At 41.6% G+C, this 15,250-nt stretch overlaps 1 protein-coding gene across 2 annotated transcripts in view; it reads left to right on the top strand.

Annotated features, from left to right (window-relative positions):
* The first annotated feature begins 557 nt into the window (after positions 1 to 557).
* Positions 558 to 15,250, top strand: part of LOC117519913 (A disintegrin and metalloproteinase with thrombospondin motifs 2-like) — a 549,951-nt gene continuing 535,258 nt past the window's right edge. For both annotated transcript variants that reach the window (XM_034181185.1, XM_034181186.1), the window contains exons 1-2: positions 558 to 693; positions 1,592 to 2,016. In XM_034181185.1, coding sequence (XP_034037076.1) covers positions 606 to 693; positions 1,592 to 2,016 — 513 coding nt within the window. In that variant the 5' untranslated portion in view covers positions 558 to 605. The remainder of the gene's footprint in view (positions 694 to 1,591; positions 2,017 to 15,250) is intronic.

A 15,250-nucleotide genomic window follows, 5' to 3' on the forward strand; every position in this document is an offset into this window, starting at 1 on the left:
GCCGAATGAGGGCAGCGGAGGTTACAGGGCCTGTGGTAGAACGTTTTTCTTCTTGCTGTAAATTGGACCCCTGGGCCTTGCAAACGTGGATGAACTTATCCGCTGCGCCACAAGGGGCGCTGCTGCTGCGTATCTAACCTGGGACGACTTGACGGGATGTTTAAAAGTTTATTACAAGCCGTGCGTGACACGCGTACAGCAGTTCGGATGATCCCCGGAGAGAGCCGTGGATTTTTTTAAAATGCAAAAAAAAAAAAAAAAAAAAAAAAAAAAAACAATGAAAAAGAAGACAAAAAAAAGAGAAAAGAACGCTGTCATCTTCGAGGAAGAGAACTGCACGTGGAGTGTGTGCGCGTGCCGACGGCGCGAGCGGATTTGTGTGTATGTCGGGGGAGGGTGCGCGCTCGGAGTTCAGAGAGAGAGAGAGAGAGAGAGAGAGAGAGGAGGAGGAGGAGGAGAGCTCCGTCTCTCCCGGTGCACTTGGCAGGCTTGTTGCGGGCTGCCGTGCTGTTGCTGTCGTGGCGGGGCTGCTCGCGCCAGGCGGGGAACTTCACCACACTGGAGTCCGGAGTCCCACTCTCTCACCTGCGCAGTTCGGAGCTGCCATGGCTCTCCTGCCTGGATTTACTGTCCTAATCATCCTGCCGGCCTTCCTGCTGCGCACCCACGGCCTTTACATCACCAGTAGCGTCGGTACGTCCACTTTAAACCTGCTCTGTGTTTGTGTTGTTTGCTGTCAGCTGTGCGCGCTCGCCCGCTGGAAGTCTGTCCGGGCGAACTGTCCGGTGTCTCCTCATTTTTTCTTTCTGTGTGTGTGTGTGTGTGTTTTTTTTGGGGGGGGGCTTTACGCAACTTCTGTACGTCCCGCCGTGGCGCTTGCAGGGACTTTCCAGAGATAATGTTGCATCTCAAGGTGCAGAAGTAACGTTTCCTGATTCGGCATCTATCGATCTGTCACGTGATATCAGCCTATCGATCACAGACTTATCAAATCGTTCTGTTTCACAGCAGAGTTAAGCTCACCTTAAGTTCACTTCAGTCTGGTTAGAAATGTAATAAACAGGAGCTGTGAAACATCATTTACACTTTTTTATGAGAAACTGCAGTTTTTGGCAGTTGGAGCAGGCTGACGGTGAGAAATCCCTAATTAGCAGTTTGATCTTGTATCTTGGCTCTCTTGTTGCCTGTGGAAGGGCACAGAAGGTGTCAGGATCGCAGCGTGCACTGCTGAGGCTGCCGTTTCCAAACGCACCAGGTTCGTTTCTAGGTTCATGGGTGGGGCTGTGCGTGTGTCAAATATTGCACAGTTAATCTTCACTGATTTGTTGCTGTGTTCCCTGTGAATAAAGAATTCCATGACATCCTTTATTTGCACACTCACCTGTTTTCCACCCCCTTGATTAAACCCACAGTTCTACATTTTCTCCACTGTTTATGACTCCTCTCCTCTCTGATGGTTTCTTGTTCATCAGCCTTTCTCCCTTTATCTCCATTTATCCTCATAAAAGTGAATTCTCTCTCCCTGCTCGATCCTCCCCTCTCTACTCGCCCCCTTTACCCTCCACCCTGTCCTCTGCTGGCCTTTCCCTAGACTCCCTGCAGCACGTCCTGGGGGAGTATGGACTGGTGAGGCCCATCAGTGTGGATGCAGAGGGTCGCTTTCTGTCTCACACAGTTTCGGCTGACCACATGGCAGGAGGACAGTCCCGTAGGCGCCGGAGGAGGGAGGTAGGAATAGGCGACGACAAGTGGGAAGATGCGAGGTGGCTCTATGAGGATGAAGAGCCTATGGCCCGTCGGGAAACGCTTTATTACAATGTCACTGTCTTCGGCCGGGAATTCCACCTGCGCTTGCACCACAACAGCAGGCTGGTGGCCCCCGGAGCCAAGATGGTGTGGCACGATGACAGCGACAGCACACAGCACTCTGAGCTGCTGCATGATGACTGCTTGTACGTGGGTGACATCACAGACACGCCAGGAGCCACTGTGGCCATCAGCAACTGCGACGGCCTGGTGAGTCCATGACCTGTGTTACTCTTTGCTGTTTGCTTTAGTGTTGTTGTGAACATGCTGTGACACAACAAGAGAGCAAATCATGCATGGCTGAGCTCCTGTTGTGCAACAAGAGGTCACTGACCCTTGACCCACTAGCCCAAAGGTCATCAGTGGGCCATATATAGTTAGATTTGTACTAGTGTTGTCCTTAATGTCTGGTTGTAACACACTGTCTGCCATGTTTTCATCCCTCTGTCCGGAGTCCCTTTGGGTTTCCTCATGCACAGGGAGATTATTAAAGGAATGCACAGTTGTTTCACAGATAATGTTTCATGTTTCTTCTAGTGTACGAATAATGCTTTTGCAATAAGATTCCGTTTACTTGTGCAGCCTACTGCTTTGTAAATGTGCGCAGTACATACCAAGTATGGCTCAGCATAAAAATGTCCAGCGGTAATACATTGAGGACACTTCGCCTGGTGCCACATCCATGCTAATCCCTCTGATTTAAGGTGGGCTGGTTCCTGTGAGAGCTCTGCATGGCATTTTCCAGTTTAAAGGAATCAAACCAAATGACGAACACTTCCTGATTTGTGTTTTTTGACATCAGTTTGACTGCAGAAGCATATTTGTGGCATGGGCACATTTTCCTGAGCTCAGTCCAACTTGCAAGTGTCTCATTGTTAAGGATCCCATCGGTTGGGTGAGGCCAAGGACATGCCCACATTTCACCTGGTAATGAAATAAGCTAAAAACTCAAAAAAAGTTGGCAGAACTCAAATAAATTTAGGTAACAGATAACCTTATTTTAAAGTCCACATACTTAAAAATAAGTTATTAGAACTCACATATGTGAAGTTGTGTACATTTTCATTGCACCTAATTAAAAAATTAAAATGACTAATTACACTAACCCATATATTTTCAGTCCACTTACAGTGAATAGAAGTTAACATTTTTAAATGTAAAAAACCCACAATATTCACATGGTACTCAGGGCTGAATTGCAGAGTCAACACAGTTCTTTGATAGATTTGGGATTTGAGCACACTGAGGCTTACCCTCTTTTTCATGGGTACTTTGAGATACTCTGAGATCAGTCCTCCAACTTTCCTGTTTCAGAACAACATGTGCTACCATCTGCCTCAAAGTGGTTTACTTTTTCTCATAAATTAAATGAATTAATTTAGTTAAAATAAGTTTTCAGTTAACTAAAGTTTAATAACTTGGTATTTTTGGGTGCATAATCTTAAAAAAAAAAGGTTATCTCAATTTTTTTTTTTTTGTTCTGCCAACTTGCGGTGTAGTTACAGTGTGGATGGCTGCTCGTTTGCCTGGGATGAGGATTTTGCATTGGCTGTAATATGAAGAGAAGAACCTGCAGTAAGTGGAGCAGGGGTGCCATGATTGTCGTTATGCATGTGTGCAGTTGGCGAAGTTGCTACCATGGGAACTGGTGTGCTTGGCTTGGTTTGGCTTGGTCTGCTTTATCTTGTAAATCCATTCATGATAGTTGAATTCAAAGTGGGTCTGTCCTGGATCAAGATGACGATGAGTTAAAAAAAAAAAAAAGAATTTGCTGGATGGCTGAGTGTATGAGACTGAAGTGAGACAGTAATAGTGTGGGGAACACACATGAAAACTGCTGAGAGGTGACGGGGACAACTGTGAAGCTGCAGCTGCATTTAGAAAAAGTAACGGAAAGATGTTCATTAGTCAGCCAGATCAGCAGCAACTGGATCTGTTTAGGGTTGAGGACACTGGGGACTGAGCCCACAGCTGAGAGAGCAAGCAGGGAGCCAGGATAGCTCGGGTCTGACATGCCCACTTAGTGTGACACCAGCCGGCGGCAACTTATTACTGCTGCTGCTGCCCACTCTGACCTGCTGGCACTTTGTAGGAATGGTTACTTTGCTGTGAGTAACAGATGATCAGTCATCTTTGGCACATTGTAGCTGATTGTTCTCAAGACATGACACCGTCTTTCTTCAGCAATTGGTGCAATTTTTGGAATTGCTGAAACTTGTGTATTACACTTAAAGCTATTTTAATTTAGCTTAACTAGTGCACATAAATTACTGAGACTTCTTCAGTGGCTTCTACAAACAACTAAAGCTGTTTTTGTTTGTATTTTTCACACAGGTGGCCCTCTTGTGTTGTGCTGTTAGTGATGTCTGTTGCTCTTTCTCTGCAGCTACTTTTACACAAAAAGTACGAGACTTACTTAGGAACTAAAGTATGTGGTTCTTTTGTGGAGTGGAACTGTGTTGACTTGCAGTGTTTCTCACTCTCAAATTTCATTTTAAATATCGTAACGATAATATAATTTCCAGAAAGTGACTGATATTTTTTCCTCTCTTGGAGCTCGATTGTTGAGATGTTTAAATTTTTGGGGCGTTGTTGCATTATTTATTTATTTTTTTGTTTCTTTCTTTCTTCTCCTGGAATGCTTCCAGTTGTCTGATGTTCTCTGATATTCTGTGCTTCTATAAAACATCAAACACTGAAAGGCTTTGATTTTGGCTCAACGTGTGTTTGCATAAGCCTACTGACTCTTATCATTTTCTGTTTTCTATGAACCACAATTGTGCTGTTTTAAAGCTAGAAAACATTTAGCTTTTTACTATTTTGAGAAAATTATGGATTGCTCAGTATTAACAGCCCATCCAGAAGTTCATGTACCACTGGAGAGTACCTACACTGGACTAGGAACTAAAAATAAAACCTCAAACAATTGTAGCAGTGTCATGTGAACTTTTTGACTTGTATAACTTGGTGAGAACTGTGCATTCATGTGAGCAAAGGACATGCACGTGGCCTAAGGTGGTAAGAATTATTATTATTATTAACAATGTGTTAATCAGTAGTAATGCAGTACTGCAGAAAATGGTGATACTGCTTGGTATTTAAGCTCTAAGTATGTCTCAAATGCAGTGAAATGGTAAATGGACTGTAAGGCTGCAGCTATCGATTGTTTTAGTAATCGAGTATTCTATCGATTATTCTGGCGATTAATCGAGTAATTGGATAAAAAGTACTTTTGCGTTTTAAAACATTAACAGTCCAGGACTCTCCCTAAACAATGGCACAATGTCACTCCGTCATCATGGAGATTGTCAAATTTAGTGTATCCCTTTCTGTGTTCCTGGGTAATTATTTATTTTTTCACATCTTTACAAGTTTTGGATCTTTCCTGGTGTCAGGAGCTCAGCCAAAGTTGGGCCAAAGTCTTGACATTTTGTTGAAATGGCGATGGGTTGTGGCTTTCTGGTTTTTGTTTTCCCCAACTTGTAAAATGTAACCATTTTTATTTATTGATTGATTTATTAAGGTGGTGGACTGGGTCCCTGCATGAATTTCTTTTTAACACTCTCTCTGTGATTCAGCCAGTGCATTTCATTTTCAGCTGGAGGTTGAACATGCAAGCCTCACAATCACTGTTTTTTTCTTATTATCATCATTTCGAGTTCCCATGTTTGTGAAGCATTGTGTGTTGCCCAAAAAAGTGAAAATTAAAAAAACGAAACACTCATTTGCGAGTCTAAGCAAAACACAGAAGAAAGAGTGGACTTCTTCCAGAGACTGTCTGTGGCCAGGACGTATGAAGGGTCAAAGTGATCAAAATTAATTGAAATATTGAATGTGGTAAATATGAATGCAGTAAAACATAGATTGTGGTAAAAATGAAAGCAGTAAAACTTTGAATGTGGTAAGTATTGACTGTGGTTAAAAAATCAAAAGGGTAAAACTGGACTTGATAAAAATGGAAGGTGTGAAGTACTAAACATCAAAATGAGTGACGTAAAAAACAACATCTGATTAATATTGCCCCTTTGAAAATTAGAATCGTTAAATTTGGATGCCATTAAAATCACATTATGGTAAATATTAATCTTATAAATATGTCTTAAAAATATAACATTGGCTAATTTAATTCACTGCCTCGATTTTAGTACCTCTACGTCACCCACTTCCATTGTATCATATGCTGTACTCGATTTAATGTTGAATGTTTTCATTCACTGCCTCAATTTTACCACCTCCACTTTACACACTTCAGTTTTATCATTCACCGCATCAACTGTGCAATTTTGCTCACTTCCGGTGGATCGGAATACGGCAGCAGCCACTGTTGCAACAGCGGAAATTTGTAGTCCAGAGCCACTGCGCATGTCACTGACCGCGGGGTGGCGCCATTGGGAGTCGCAGGCGAAGAGCGCCCAAATGTGGTGTAGAGTTCAGTCACTGAACTATAGTGTATAGTAGTGAGTTCAGTGGCTCTATTCTACTCAGTTTGGTTCCAGGCGCGTCCTTTTCCACTACAAATAGTACCTCCTCAACGTGGGCGGGGTCAGCAGAGCAAACTGCAGTGACGTTGTTTTATACGCGACACAAACATAAACAATGGCGGACTCCGTGTGTTTGCTGCTCTGTGAGTTTTTAAGAGAAAGTTGCTGGCGACGAGACGAAACACGCTTGAGAAGTACAGAAGACTTTGGGAATTCATACAACAATATGAAGACAAGAAGATACGAGCTGTTAGAGAAGAAGAGAAAGCATGATGGTAAGCTAATCGTCAGCTCATAAATAAGTAATAACTGCAGGCTGTCGCTATTAAGTATTAAAATTGTTGTCAAAATAAAGCGTTAATTTAGATTAATTAAAGCACCTATCACACTTTGCTCAATTTTGTCTAGACGTCAGTGACTTGGTCTGTAAATGAAGACACGTTTCTGAGAGCAATAAATGTGTTAGATGTCAATACTTTTTACACTGAAGTAACTTGCTTTGATAACTATTGTTAAAAATCAAACTTGGGAGTTTGTGCATTTACTGACGTTCATGTACAAAATGTTAATTTGGTTTTAATGACCGTTAATTAACGTCGTCACTGAACTCGAACAAGTTAAAACGCATTAAAAACGTTTGATTTGTTTTTCATCCAGATTTTAATGTTCAATGGACAAATTTAAATATGAAATCTCACAATTATTAAAGGAGTCATATTGTGCAGAAAGAATCAGCTTCCAAACTCCCACAATTCTGTTTTTATAGACATTCTTTATAAGACAGCCTTTTATTGTCATTGTACACATAAATACAATGAAATTTGTCTGCATTTAACCCATCCAAATTACAGTTACACACTTCTCCCAATTTAAGGTCAATTTACAGCTTAATACCTGCTTGATGTGTAACAGAAATAACCCACACCGTTTACCAGATTATTAAATGCCCCAAACAGATTTTTTAAAATATACTTGCAATTAAATGATTCATTTTGATTAACTAATCACAAACCATGTAATCAATTACATTATTTTTTTAATAACCTGACAGCACTAATTAAAATATGTATGCTGTATGCGTGTGTTTCAGATGGTTTTCTCAGAGACACTGCTGCAAAAGCTCATGCCACGGAATGGGATACCTGTCATTTGCCTACACGTCATACACCGCTTATGTTTCACTGTGAATTTTGAATAAACTTTTGTACTTTTTGCTAAAATGTCTCCACTTTTGTGTAACATCAATTTGATTTGTAAAAGTTACCAAGGTTTACTGATTTAAATTAAATGCTCACAATTTGAAAAGCTGTTTAAGCAAAATCCAGTAGTAAAATAAGTTTTACATTTAATGGGGTCATAAATGTAAATGGAAGTAAACAGACAGTAAAACTGGTTGTTCAAAATATCTGAATTAATTACTTCTGGTTTGGTATAAGTCATCCAGCAGAATTATACACCACAGTACAGTGGTTTGTGGTAAAATGTTACATCACATCAAACCCTAAACCGAGTATAGCCAGAATTCCTTGATGTAATGGTGCCTTCACTGAAGTGACTAAACCTTTTCATGTTGAATACCATTTGCTAAAATATCAGTTTAGACATGATTATTCCAGCATCTTTGTAAAGATTTAGCCAGGTGTAATGTGCAGTGTCTTCTGGAGTAGCAAATCCCAAATTAAAATTCTTAGAAATGAACCACCAAAACATCAGTGACAAAATGTTTATTATTGTTGACCCAGCCAGAAATGACGAATTATGATACAATCACATAAGTCAAATTGTTTACTGCAACTAAAAGAAGAGCAAATACTAAAAATAAATCTGTGCAACACAAACTATACAAAAATTCCATGTGTCTATAGTCCTGGGGTGGGGGCGAAGGACACACACCCCAGTCATGCATCGCGTGGATAAGCTTGCCCAGCACGTCAAGGATTGCCCGATTAAACGCAGCTTCCACCTCCATTGCTTCTTCGAGGATCAGTCGGATGTGTCGATCACACTGAACCCAGTTCAGCTTCAACCTCAACATCGCTGGATGGACAGATTCTCCTGCTGGAACAGGCTCCTTTTACTCTTGCCTGGACAATAATGAAGGTAGAAATGGGAAGTGATTAACAAAAGCAAGTTTAAAAAAAATTATATATACACACACACACACACACACACATATATATATATACCATTCAGAAGATTCAGACGGCTTTCGGTGGCTTTTCAGTCGTTTGATTATCCGAGAAATTGTGGACGAGCTGGGCATGTCACAGCATGTCCTGTGAGGCTTCAACACGGTGGCGCTTTTGCTGCGTCATCAGCTTCATGCCGATGAATTTCACTGCAACTCTTTTCATGGCCAAATCTTCTGTCACAGTGGAATGTGCCGAAAAAGTGCTGATGTCCACCTCTTCCGCAATTTCTCGGATAGTCACACGACGGTCCCACATTACCACAGCGTTCACTTTGGAAATGATCTGGTCATTTCAGCATGTTGATGGCCGACCGGAGTGTGGCGCGCTCTCCACCATTGTGCGGCCGTCTTTAAACTGGTTGTACCGCTCCTTAATCTGTGTGATGCCCATAGGATCGTCACCGAAAGCCGTCTGAATAATCCGAATGGTTTCCACCTGGCTGTCGCCCAGTTTCTGGCAAAATTTGATGCACTCGTGCTGCTCCAGTCGTTCTGCCATTTCCTTGCAAAGAAAAAATGACGAGAAACTCCACCCGTCCTCACACAAAGGCTGCTTACCAGCAAATGACGCAATCGACAGGCGTGAAAAAATTCACGCATGCGCACGAAGGTTCAAGGTTGGCTCATGCAAGCACGTGATTCAAATCCATCAGGTTTTTGAAAAAAAATAAAAAGTTCCGATACTTTTCTAACAGACTTTGTACGTACATGCAGAGTGACACCCCCCCCCCCCCCCCCCCAAAAAAAGAACTGTAATAAATAATAAAAAAAAAAACTTTCAGTTTCTATATGATCATTCTCCAGACTTTCAGTTATCTTGGTCACTTTGTATAAAAGTTATGTTTTTTTCAAAATTTTGCTCCAACAAATAGACCATTTGGAGCATAATTTGAAAGAAAATGACTTTCATGCAAAGCAACTAGGATAACTGAAAGTTTCAGTTTCAGTTTTTAGTGGGATTTTTTTTTTTAACAATATTTTTATGGCTTTTTTTTTCTTTTTTTCATGGCTTTCTTTCTTTTTGTGTGTGTGTGTGTGTGTGTGTGTGTGTGTGTGTGTGTGTGTGTGTGTATATATATATATATATATATATATATATATATATATATATATATATACACTCAACAAAAATATAAACGCAACACTTTTGGTTTTGCTCCCATTTTGTATGAGATGAACTCAAAGATCTAAAACTTTTTCCACATACACAATATCACCATTTCCCTCAAATATTGTTCACAAACCAGTCTAAATCTGTGATAGTGAGCACTTCTCCTTTGCTGAGATAATCCATCCCACCTCACAGGTGTGCCATACCAAGATGCTGATTAGACACCATGATTAGTGCACAGGTGTGCCTTAGACTGCCCACAATAAAAGGCCACTCTGAAAGGTGCAGTTTTGTTTTATTGGGGGGGATACCAGTCAGTATCTGGTGTGACCACCATTTGCCTCATGCAGTGCAACATATCTCCTTTGCATAGAGTTGATCAGGTTGTCAATTGTGGCCTGTGGAATGTTGGTCCACTCCTCTTCAATGGCTGTGCGAAGTTGCGACGACGAACTGGAGTCAGGTCGAGACCCCGATGAGGATGACGAGCATGCAGATGAGCTTCCCTGAGACGGTTTCTGACAGTTTGTGCAGAAATTCTTTGGTTATGCAAACCGATTGTTTCAGCAGCTGTCCGAGTGGCTGGTCTCAGACGATCTTGGAGGTGAACATGCTGGATGTGGAGGTCCTGGGCTGGTGTGGTTACACGTGGTCTGCGGTTGTGAGGCTGGTTGGATGTACTGCCAAATTCTCTGAAACGCCTTTGGAGACGGCTTATGGTAGAGAAATGAACATTCAATACACGAGCAACAGCTCTGGTTGACATTCCTGCTGTCAGCATTGTGCTGTGTGATAAAACTGCACCTTTCAGAGTGGCCTTTTATTGTGGGCAGTCTAAGGCACACCTGTGCACTAATCATGGTGTCTAATCAGCATCTTGATATGGCACACCTGTGAGGTGGGATGGATTATCTCAGCAAAGGAGAAGTGCTCACTATCACAGATTTAGACTGGTTTGTGAACAATATTTGAGGGAAATGGTGATATTGTGTATGTGGAAAAAGTTTTAGATCTTTGAGTTCATCTCATACAAAATGGGAGCAAAAACAAAAGTGTTGCGTTTATATTTTTGTTGAGTGTATACGAGGGCTGTCAATAAAGTAACGGTCCTTTTTATTTTTTTCAAAAACTATATGGATTTCATTCATATGTTTTTACGTCAGACATGCTTGAACCCTCGTGCGCATGCGTGAGTTTTTCCACGCCTGTCGGTGACGTCATTCGCCTGTGAGCACTCCTTGTGGGAGGAGTCGTCCAGCCCCTCGTCGGAATTCCTTTGTCTGAGAAGTTGCTGAGAGACTGGCGCGTTGTTTGATCAAAATTTTTTCTAAACCTGTGAGACACATCGAAGTGGACACGGTTCGAAAAATTAAGCTGGTTTTCAGTGAAAATTTTAACAGCTGATGAGAGATTTTGAGGTGATTCTGTCGCTTTAAGGACTTTTCACGGTGCGAGACGTCGCGCTGCGCTCTCAGGCAGCGTCATCAGCCTGTTCAAGCTGAAAACCTCCACATTTCAGGCTCTATTGATCCAGGACGTCGTGAGAGAACAGAGAAGTTTCAGAAGAAGTCGGTTTCAGCATTTTATCCGGATATTCCACTGTTAAAGGAGATTTTTTTAATGAAAGACGTGCGGACGGATCCGCGCGTCGGGACGCAGCCGACGCGGTGCGGCGGCACAGGAAAAACACCTCCGTGTTGATAACCATTTGTAAAATCCAGGCGGCTTTTGATGGCTTTCAGTGGAGTGAGTATATGAGAAATTGTTTAACAGGCAGGACATGTTCCAACTTGTCCTTAAGGCTTTCAACAGAGGTGTTTTTCCTGTGGCGGAGCGTCGCGGCGGCTGCGTCCCGACGCGCGGACCCGTCCGCACGTCTTTCATTAAAAAAATCTCCTTTAACAGTGGAATATCCGGATAAAATGCTGAAACCGACTTCTTCTGAAACTTCTCTGTTCTCTCACGACGTCCTGGATCAATAGAGCCTGAAATGTGGAGGTTTTCAGCTTGAACAGGCTGATGACGCTGCCTGAGAGCGCTGAGCGACGTCTCGCACCGTAAAAAGTCCTTAAAGCGACAGAATCACCTCAAAATCTCTCATCAGCCGTTAAAATTTTCACTGAAAACCAGCTTAATTTTTCGAACCGTGTCCACTTCGATGTGTCTCACAGGTTTAGAAAAAATTTTGATCAAACAACGCGCCAGTCTCTCAGTAAATTCTCAGACAAAGGAATTCCGACGAGGGGCTGGACGACTCCTCCCACAAGGAGTGCTCACAGGCGAATGACGTCACCGACAGGCGTGGAAAAACTCACGCATGCGCACGAGGGTTCAAGCATGTCTGACGTAAAAACATATGAATGAAATCCATATAGTTTTTGAAAAAAATAAAAAGGACCGTAACTTTATTGACAGCCCTCGTATGTATATATATATATATATATATATATATATATATACACACACACACACCATATTTGGGAAATACATTTTGGAGCTAATAGCTACGTGATGTGAGACATTATTCTTACCAGTGATGACACATTGCTGTGTGGTGCTGGACGTTGATGGTCGAACCCTCCTTGCTTATGGAACTGGATTCTTCAACAAAAACACAAAATCACAAAATGTTAAAAAAATACAGTAATGGCACTAAATTAGATGTAAACGTTTGTTGTCATGCTGACTTTAGGTGTTTTTCTGTCAGAAGTTAATACTTAAAAGCGGAGCACAGAGTTAGCTAGCTCCCTAGTTAGCAGTCAGCTAGCTCACTGTGTCTGCATACACAAGACAACGATGTTACTTTAACACAAGTTTAGACTCAAAATCATGGTTTGTTAAAGTGTGCTTCCCACCAATAGGATAAGTAACGTTAAACGGTGCTTTCAAGCAGACTACAGACAAAGTCACAAAAACACTTACCATCCGTTGCTTCCAACAAAGCCGTGGGCGAGTCGCAGTCATCCTGCCTCCGGGTGCTCATCGGTTGGTGTCCGTAAACAGCGTTCCTGTGGTCGAACCGTTTCCAGCCCTTACAGTCTGACCTACTCCGGTCGTTGTGGTCCTGTAATCACTTTTAAGCTTTTTTAGCTGTTCTCTGCATTGCTGTAATGTCCGGTGAGCCGGGTGCTGCCAAAAACTGGGAGATTTTCTCATTTCAGGTTGCTTCATCCACCTCTCTGTATTCTCTCCTCCGCCACCAAACACAAACGTCCACAACTCATCCACGGACCAGTGCGAGTAAAAAAAAAAAAAAAACCTCGCCGTGAAACTAAAGGAAAAAACGGTTTCTGTAACGCCGCTGTGACTATTTAAAAATGGCGGGTTTGATTCTCGTCTCGGACGGCGTGCTCATGACTCATCCAGTGATGACATTCTCTGACCAATCAGTGGCTGGCAGCCTGTTGACGTCACATTTTAGTATCGGCTCCGCTTGCTTGGAACCGCTCCTGAGCAGGTACTAAAAAAAGCACTCAGTACCAGGTATTAATCCTAATAGAAAAGCAAAAAAAAAACGAGTAGAGTCGAGCCGAGTAGTGCTACTTTTGTGAAGTAGAAAAGCGCTTTTAGATTTGGGCACTCTTCGCCTGTGACTCCCAATGGCGCCACCCCGCGGTCAGTGACATGCACAGTGGCTCTGGACTACAAATTTCCGCTGTCGCAGCAGTGGCTGCTGCCGTATTCTGATCCACCGGAAGTGAGCAAAATTGCACAGTTGCCACGGTGAATGATAAAACTGAAGTGTGTAAAGTGGAAGTGGTAAAATTGAGGCAGTGGATGAAAACATTCAACATTAAAACGAGTACAGCAAATGATACAATTGAAGTGGGTAAAGTAGAGGTACTAAAATCGAGGCAGTGAATTAAATTAGCCAATGTTATATTTTTAAGACATAATATTTCTAAGATTAATATTTACCATAATGTGATTTTAATGGCATCCAAATTTAACGATTCTAATTTTCAAAGGGGCAATATTAATCAGATGTTGTTTTTTACGTTGTTAGATAAAATGTACTGTACAAACATGATTATCATTTATTATCTTTTATTACATCTGCTCCTTTTGTATCTTAAATTCTGCAAACTGTTTACAAACAGGAGCCAGGTCAGCCTGTTTACGGTTTGACATTTAGCAAGCTTCAGCAAAACCACTCACTCTGTACCTAAGATCGGAATGATTCAGTTGATTGCAAATGTATCTGCATATGACTAATAGCACATGTTGTAACCATGGACTCAAGCTCTGCTGTGTCTCCCCTGTGCAAAGCTCATTAAAGACATCTCAACTCTCTGAGTTCTTTCTTGTATGTCTAGGCGAGGTCAAACCTGACATATGTCACTCATTTTCATGTTTAGTACTTCACACCTTCCATTTTTATCAAGTCCAGTTTTACCCTTTTGATTTTTTAACCACATTCAATATTTACTGCTTTCACTTTTAACCACATTCAAAATTTTACTGCTTTCATTTTTACCACATTCAAAGTTTTACTGCTTTCATTTTTACCACATTCAAAGTTTTACTGCTTTCATTTTTACCACATTCAAAGTTTTACTGCTTTCATATTTACCACATTCAATATTTCAATTCATTTTGATCACTTTGACCCTTCATAGGGACGGAGCTGTGTGAGGGCAGTGCTGAGCCGCTTACGCCGGGCAGAGAGAGGCAGCACCCGACTGCCGTGCCAAACTGTTTTTTTTTTTAAAAAACAAACACACTGCTTTGCTTTAAATGCACAGTAAGCTATTTCAGATGATCAGTGTAGACCATCTTTTTCCTAAAAGGCTTGATTTCACTCTGTTTGTCGCGTTGGAAAGCTGTAGCTTTTGTGCTAATTTGATTAGCGCTTCCTCTAGTCTTCTTCTGTTTGTTTTTCTGGGGACATTACAGTGCCACACACAGGCCTGGCATATGTACTACAACGTTAAACGAAGCTTCGAGGCACATAATTTGCCTCGAACATTTTTTGTAATCGAATTATTTGAATTACTCGACTAATCGTTTCAGCCCTAATGCACTGTATTTATATTAGAGCCCGACCGATATATCGGCCGTCCAATATTATCGGCCGATATAAACCCTTTTCAAAGTACTCACTATCGGACGAAATTTTGCCGATAGAACGCCGATAATTTCTCATAAACAACAGTTACTGAGATAATGATTGTGTCGGCAGTGTAAAATGTCCTTGCACCATTTGTCCAATAGATGGAGCTCTGATGCCATTCAACTGAGAGCTGCTTACACCCATGCTTAAATGTGTTCATCACCGGCCCCTGTAGTTCACTGTCACACTACACTGATCGGCTGACAAAAGCATACAAGTAAGTTTATAAGGATGTTGTTTGTAATAACTTTGCGATTACATTCACCCCACATTTCTCCTGTTTCAGTTCAACTAAGTTTGATTAACTCAGTTTATGTACTCAACAAAAATATAAACGCAACACTTTTGGTTTTGCTCCCATTTTGTATGAGATGAACTCAAAGATCTAAAACTTTTTCCACATATACAATATCACCATTTCTCTCAAATATTGTTCACAAACCAGTCTAAATCTGTGATAGTGAGCACTTCTCCTTTGCTGAGATAATCCATCCCACCTCACAGGTGTGCCATATCAAGATGCTGATTAGACACCATGATTAGTGCAC

This window comes from Thalassophryne amazonica, chromosome 11, assembly GCF_902500255.1.
Source record: "Thalassophryne amazonica chromosome 11, fThaAma1.1, whole genome shotgun sequence".
Lineage (NCBI taxonomy): Eukaryota > Metazoa > Chordata > Actinopteri > Batrachoidiformes > Batrachoididae > Thalassophryne > Thalassophryne amazonica.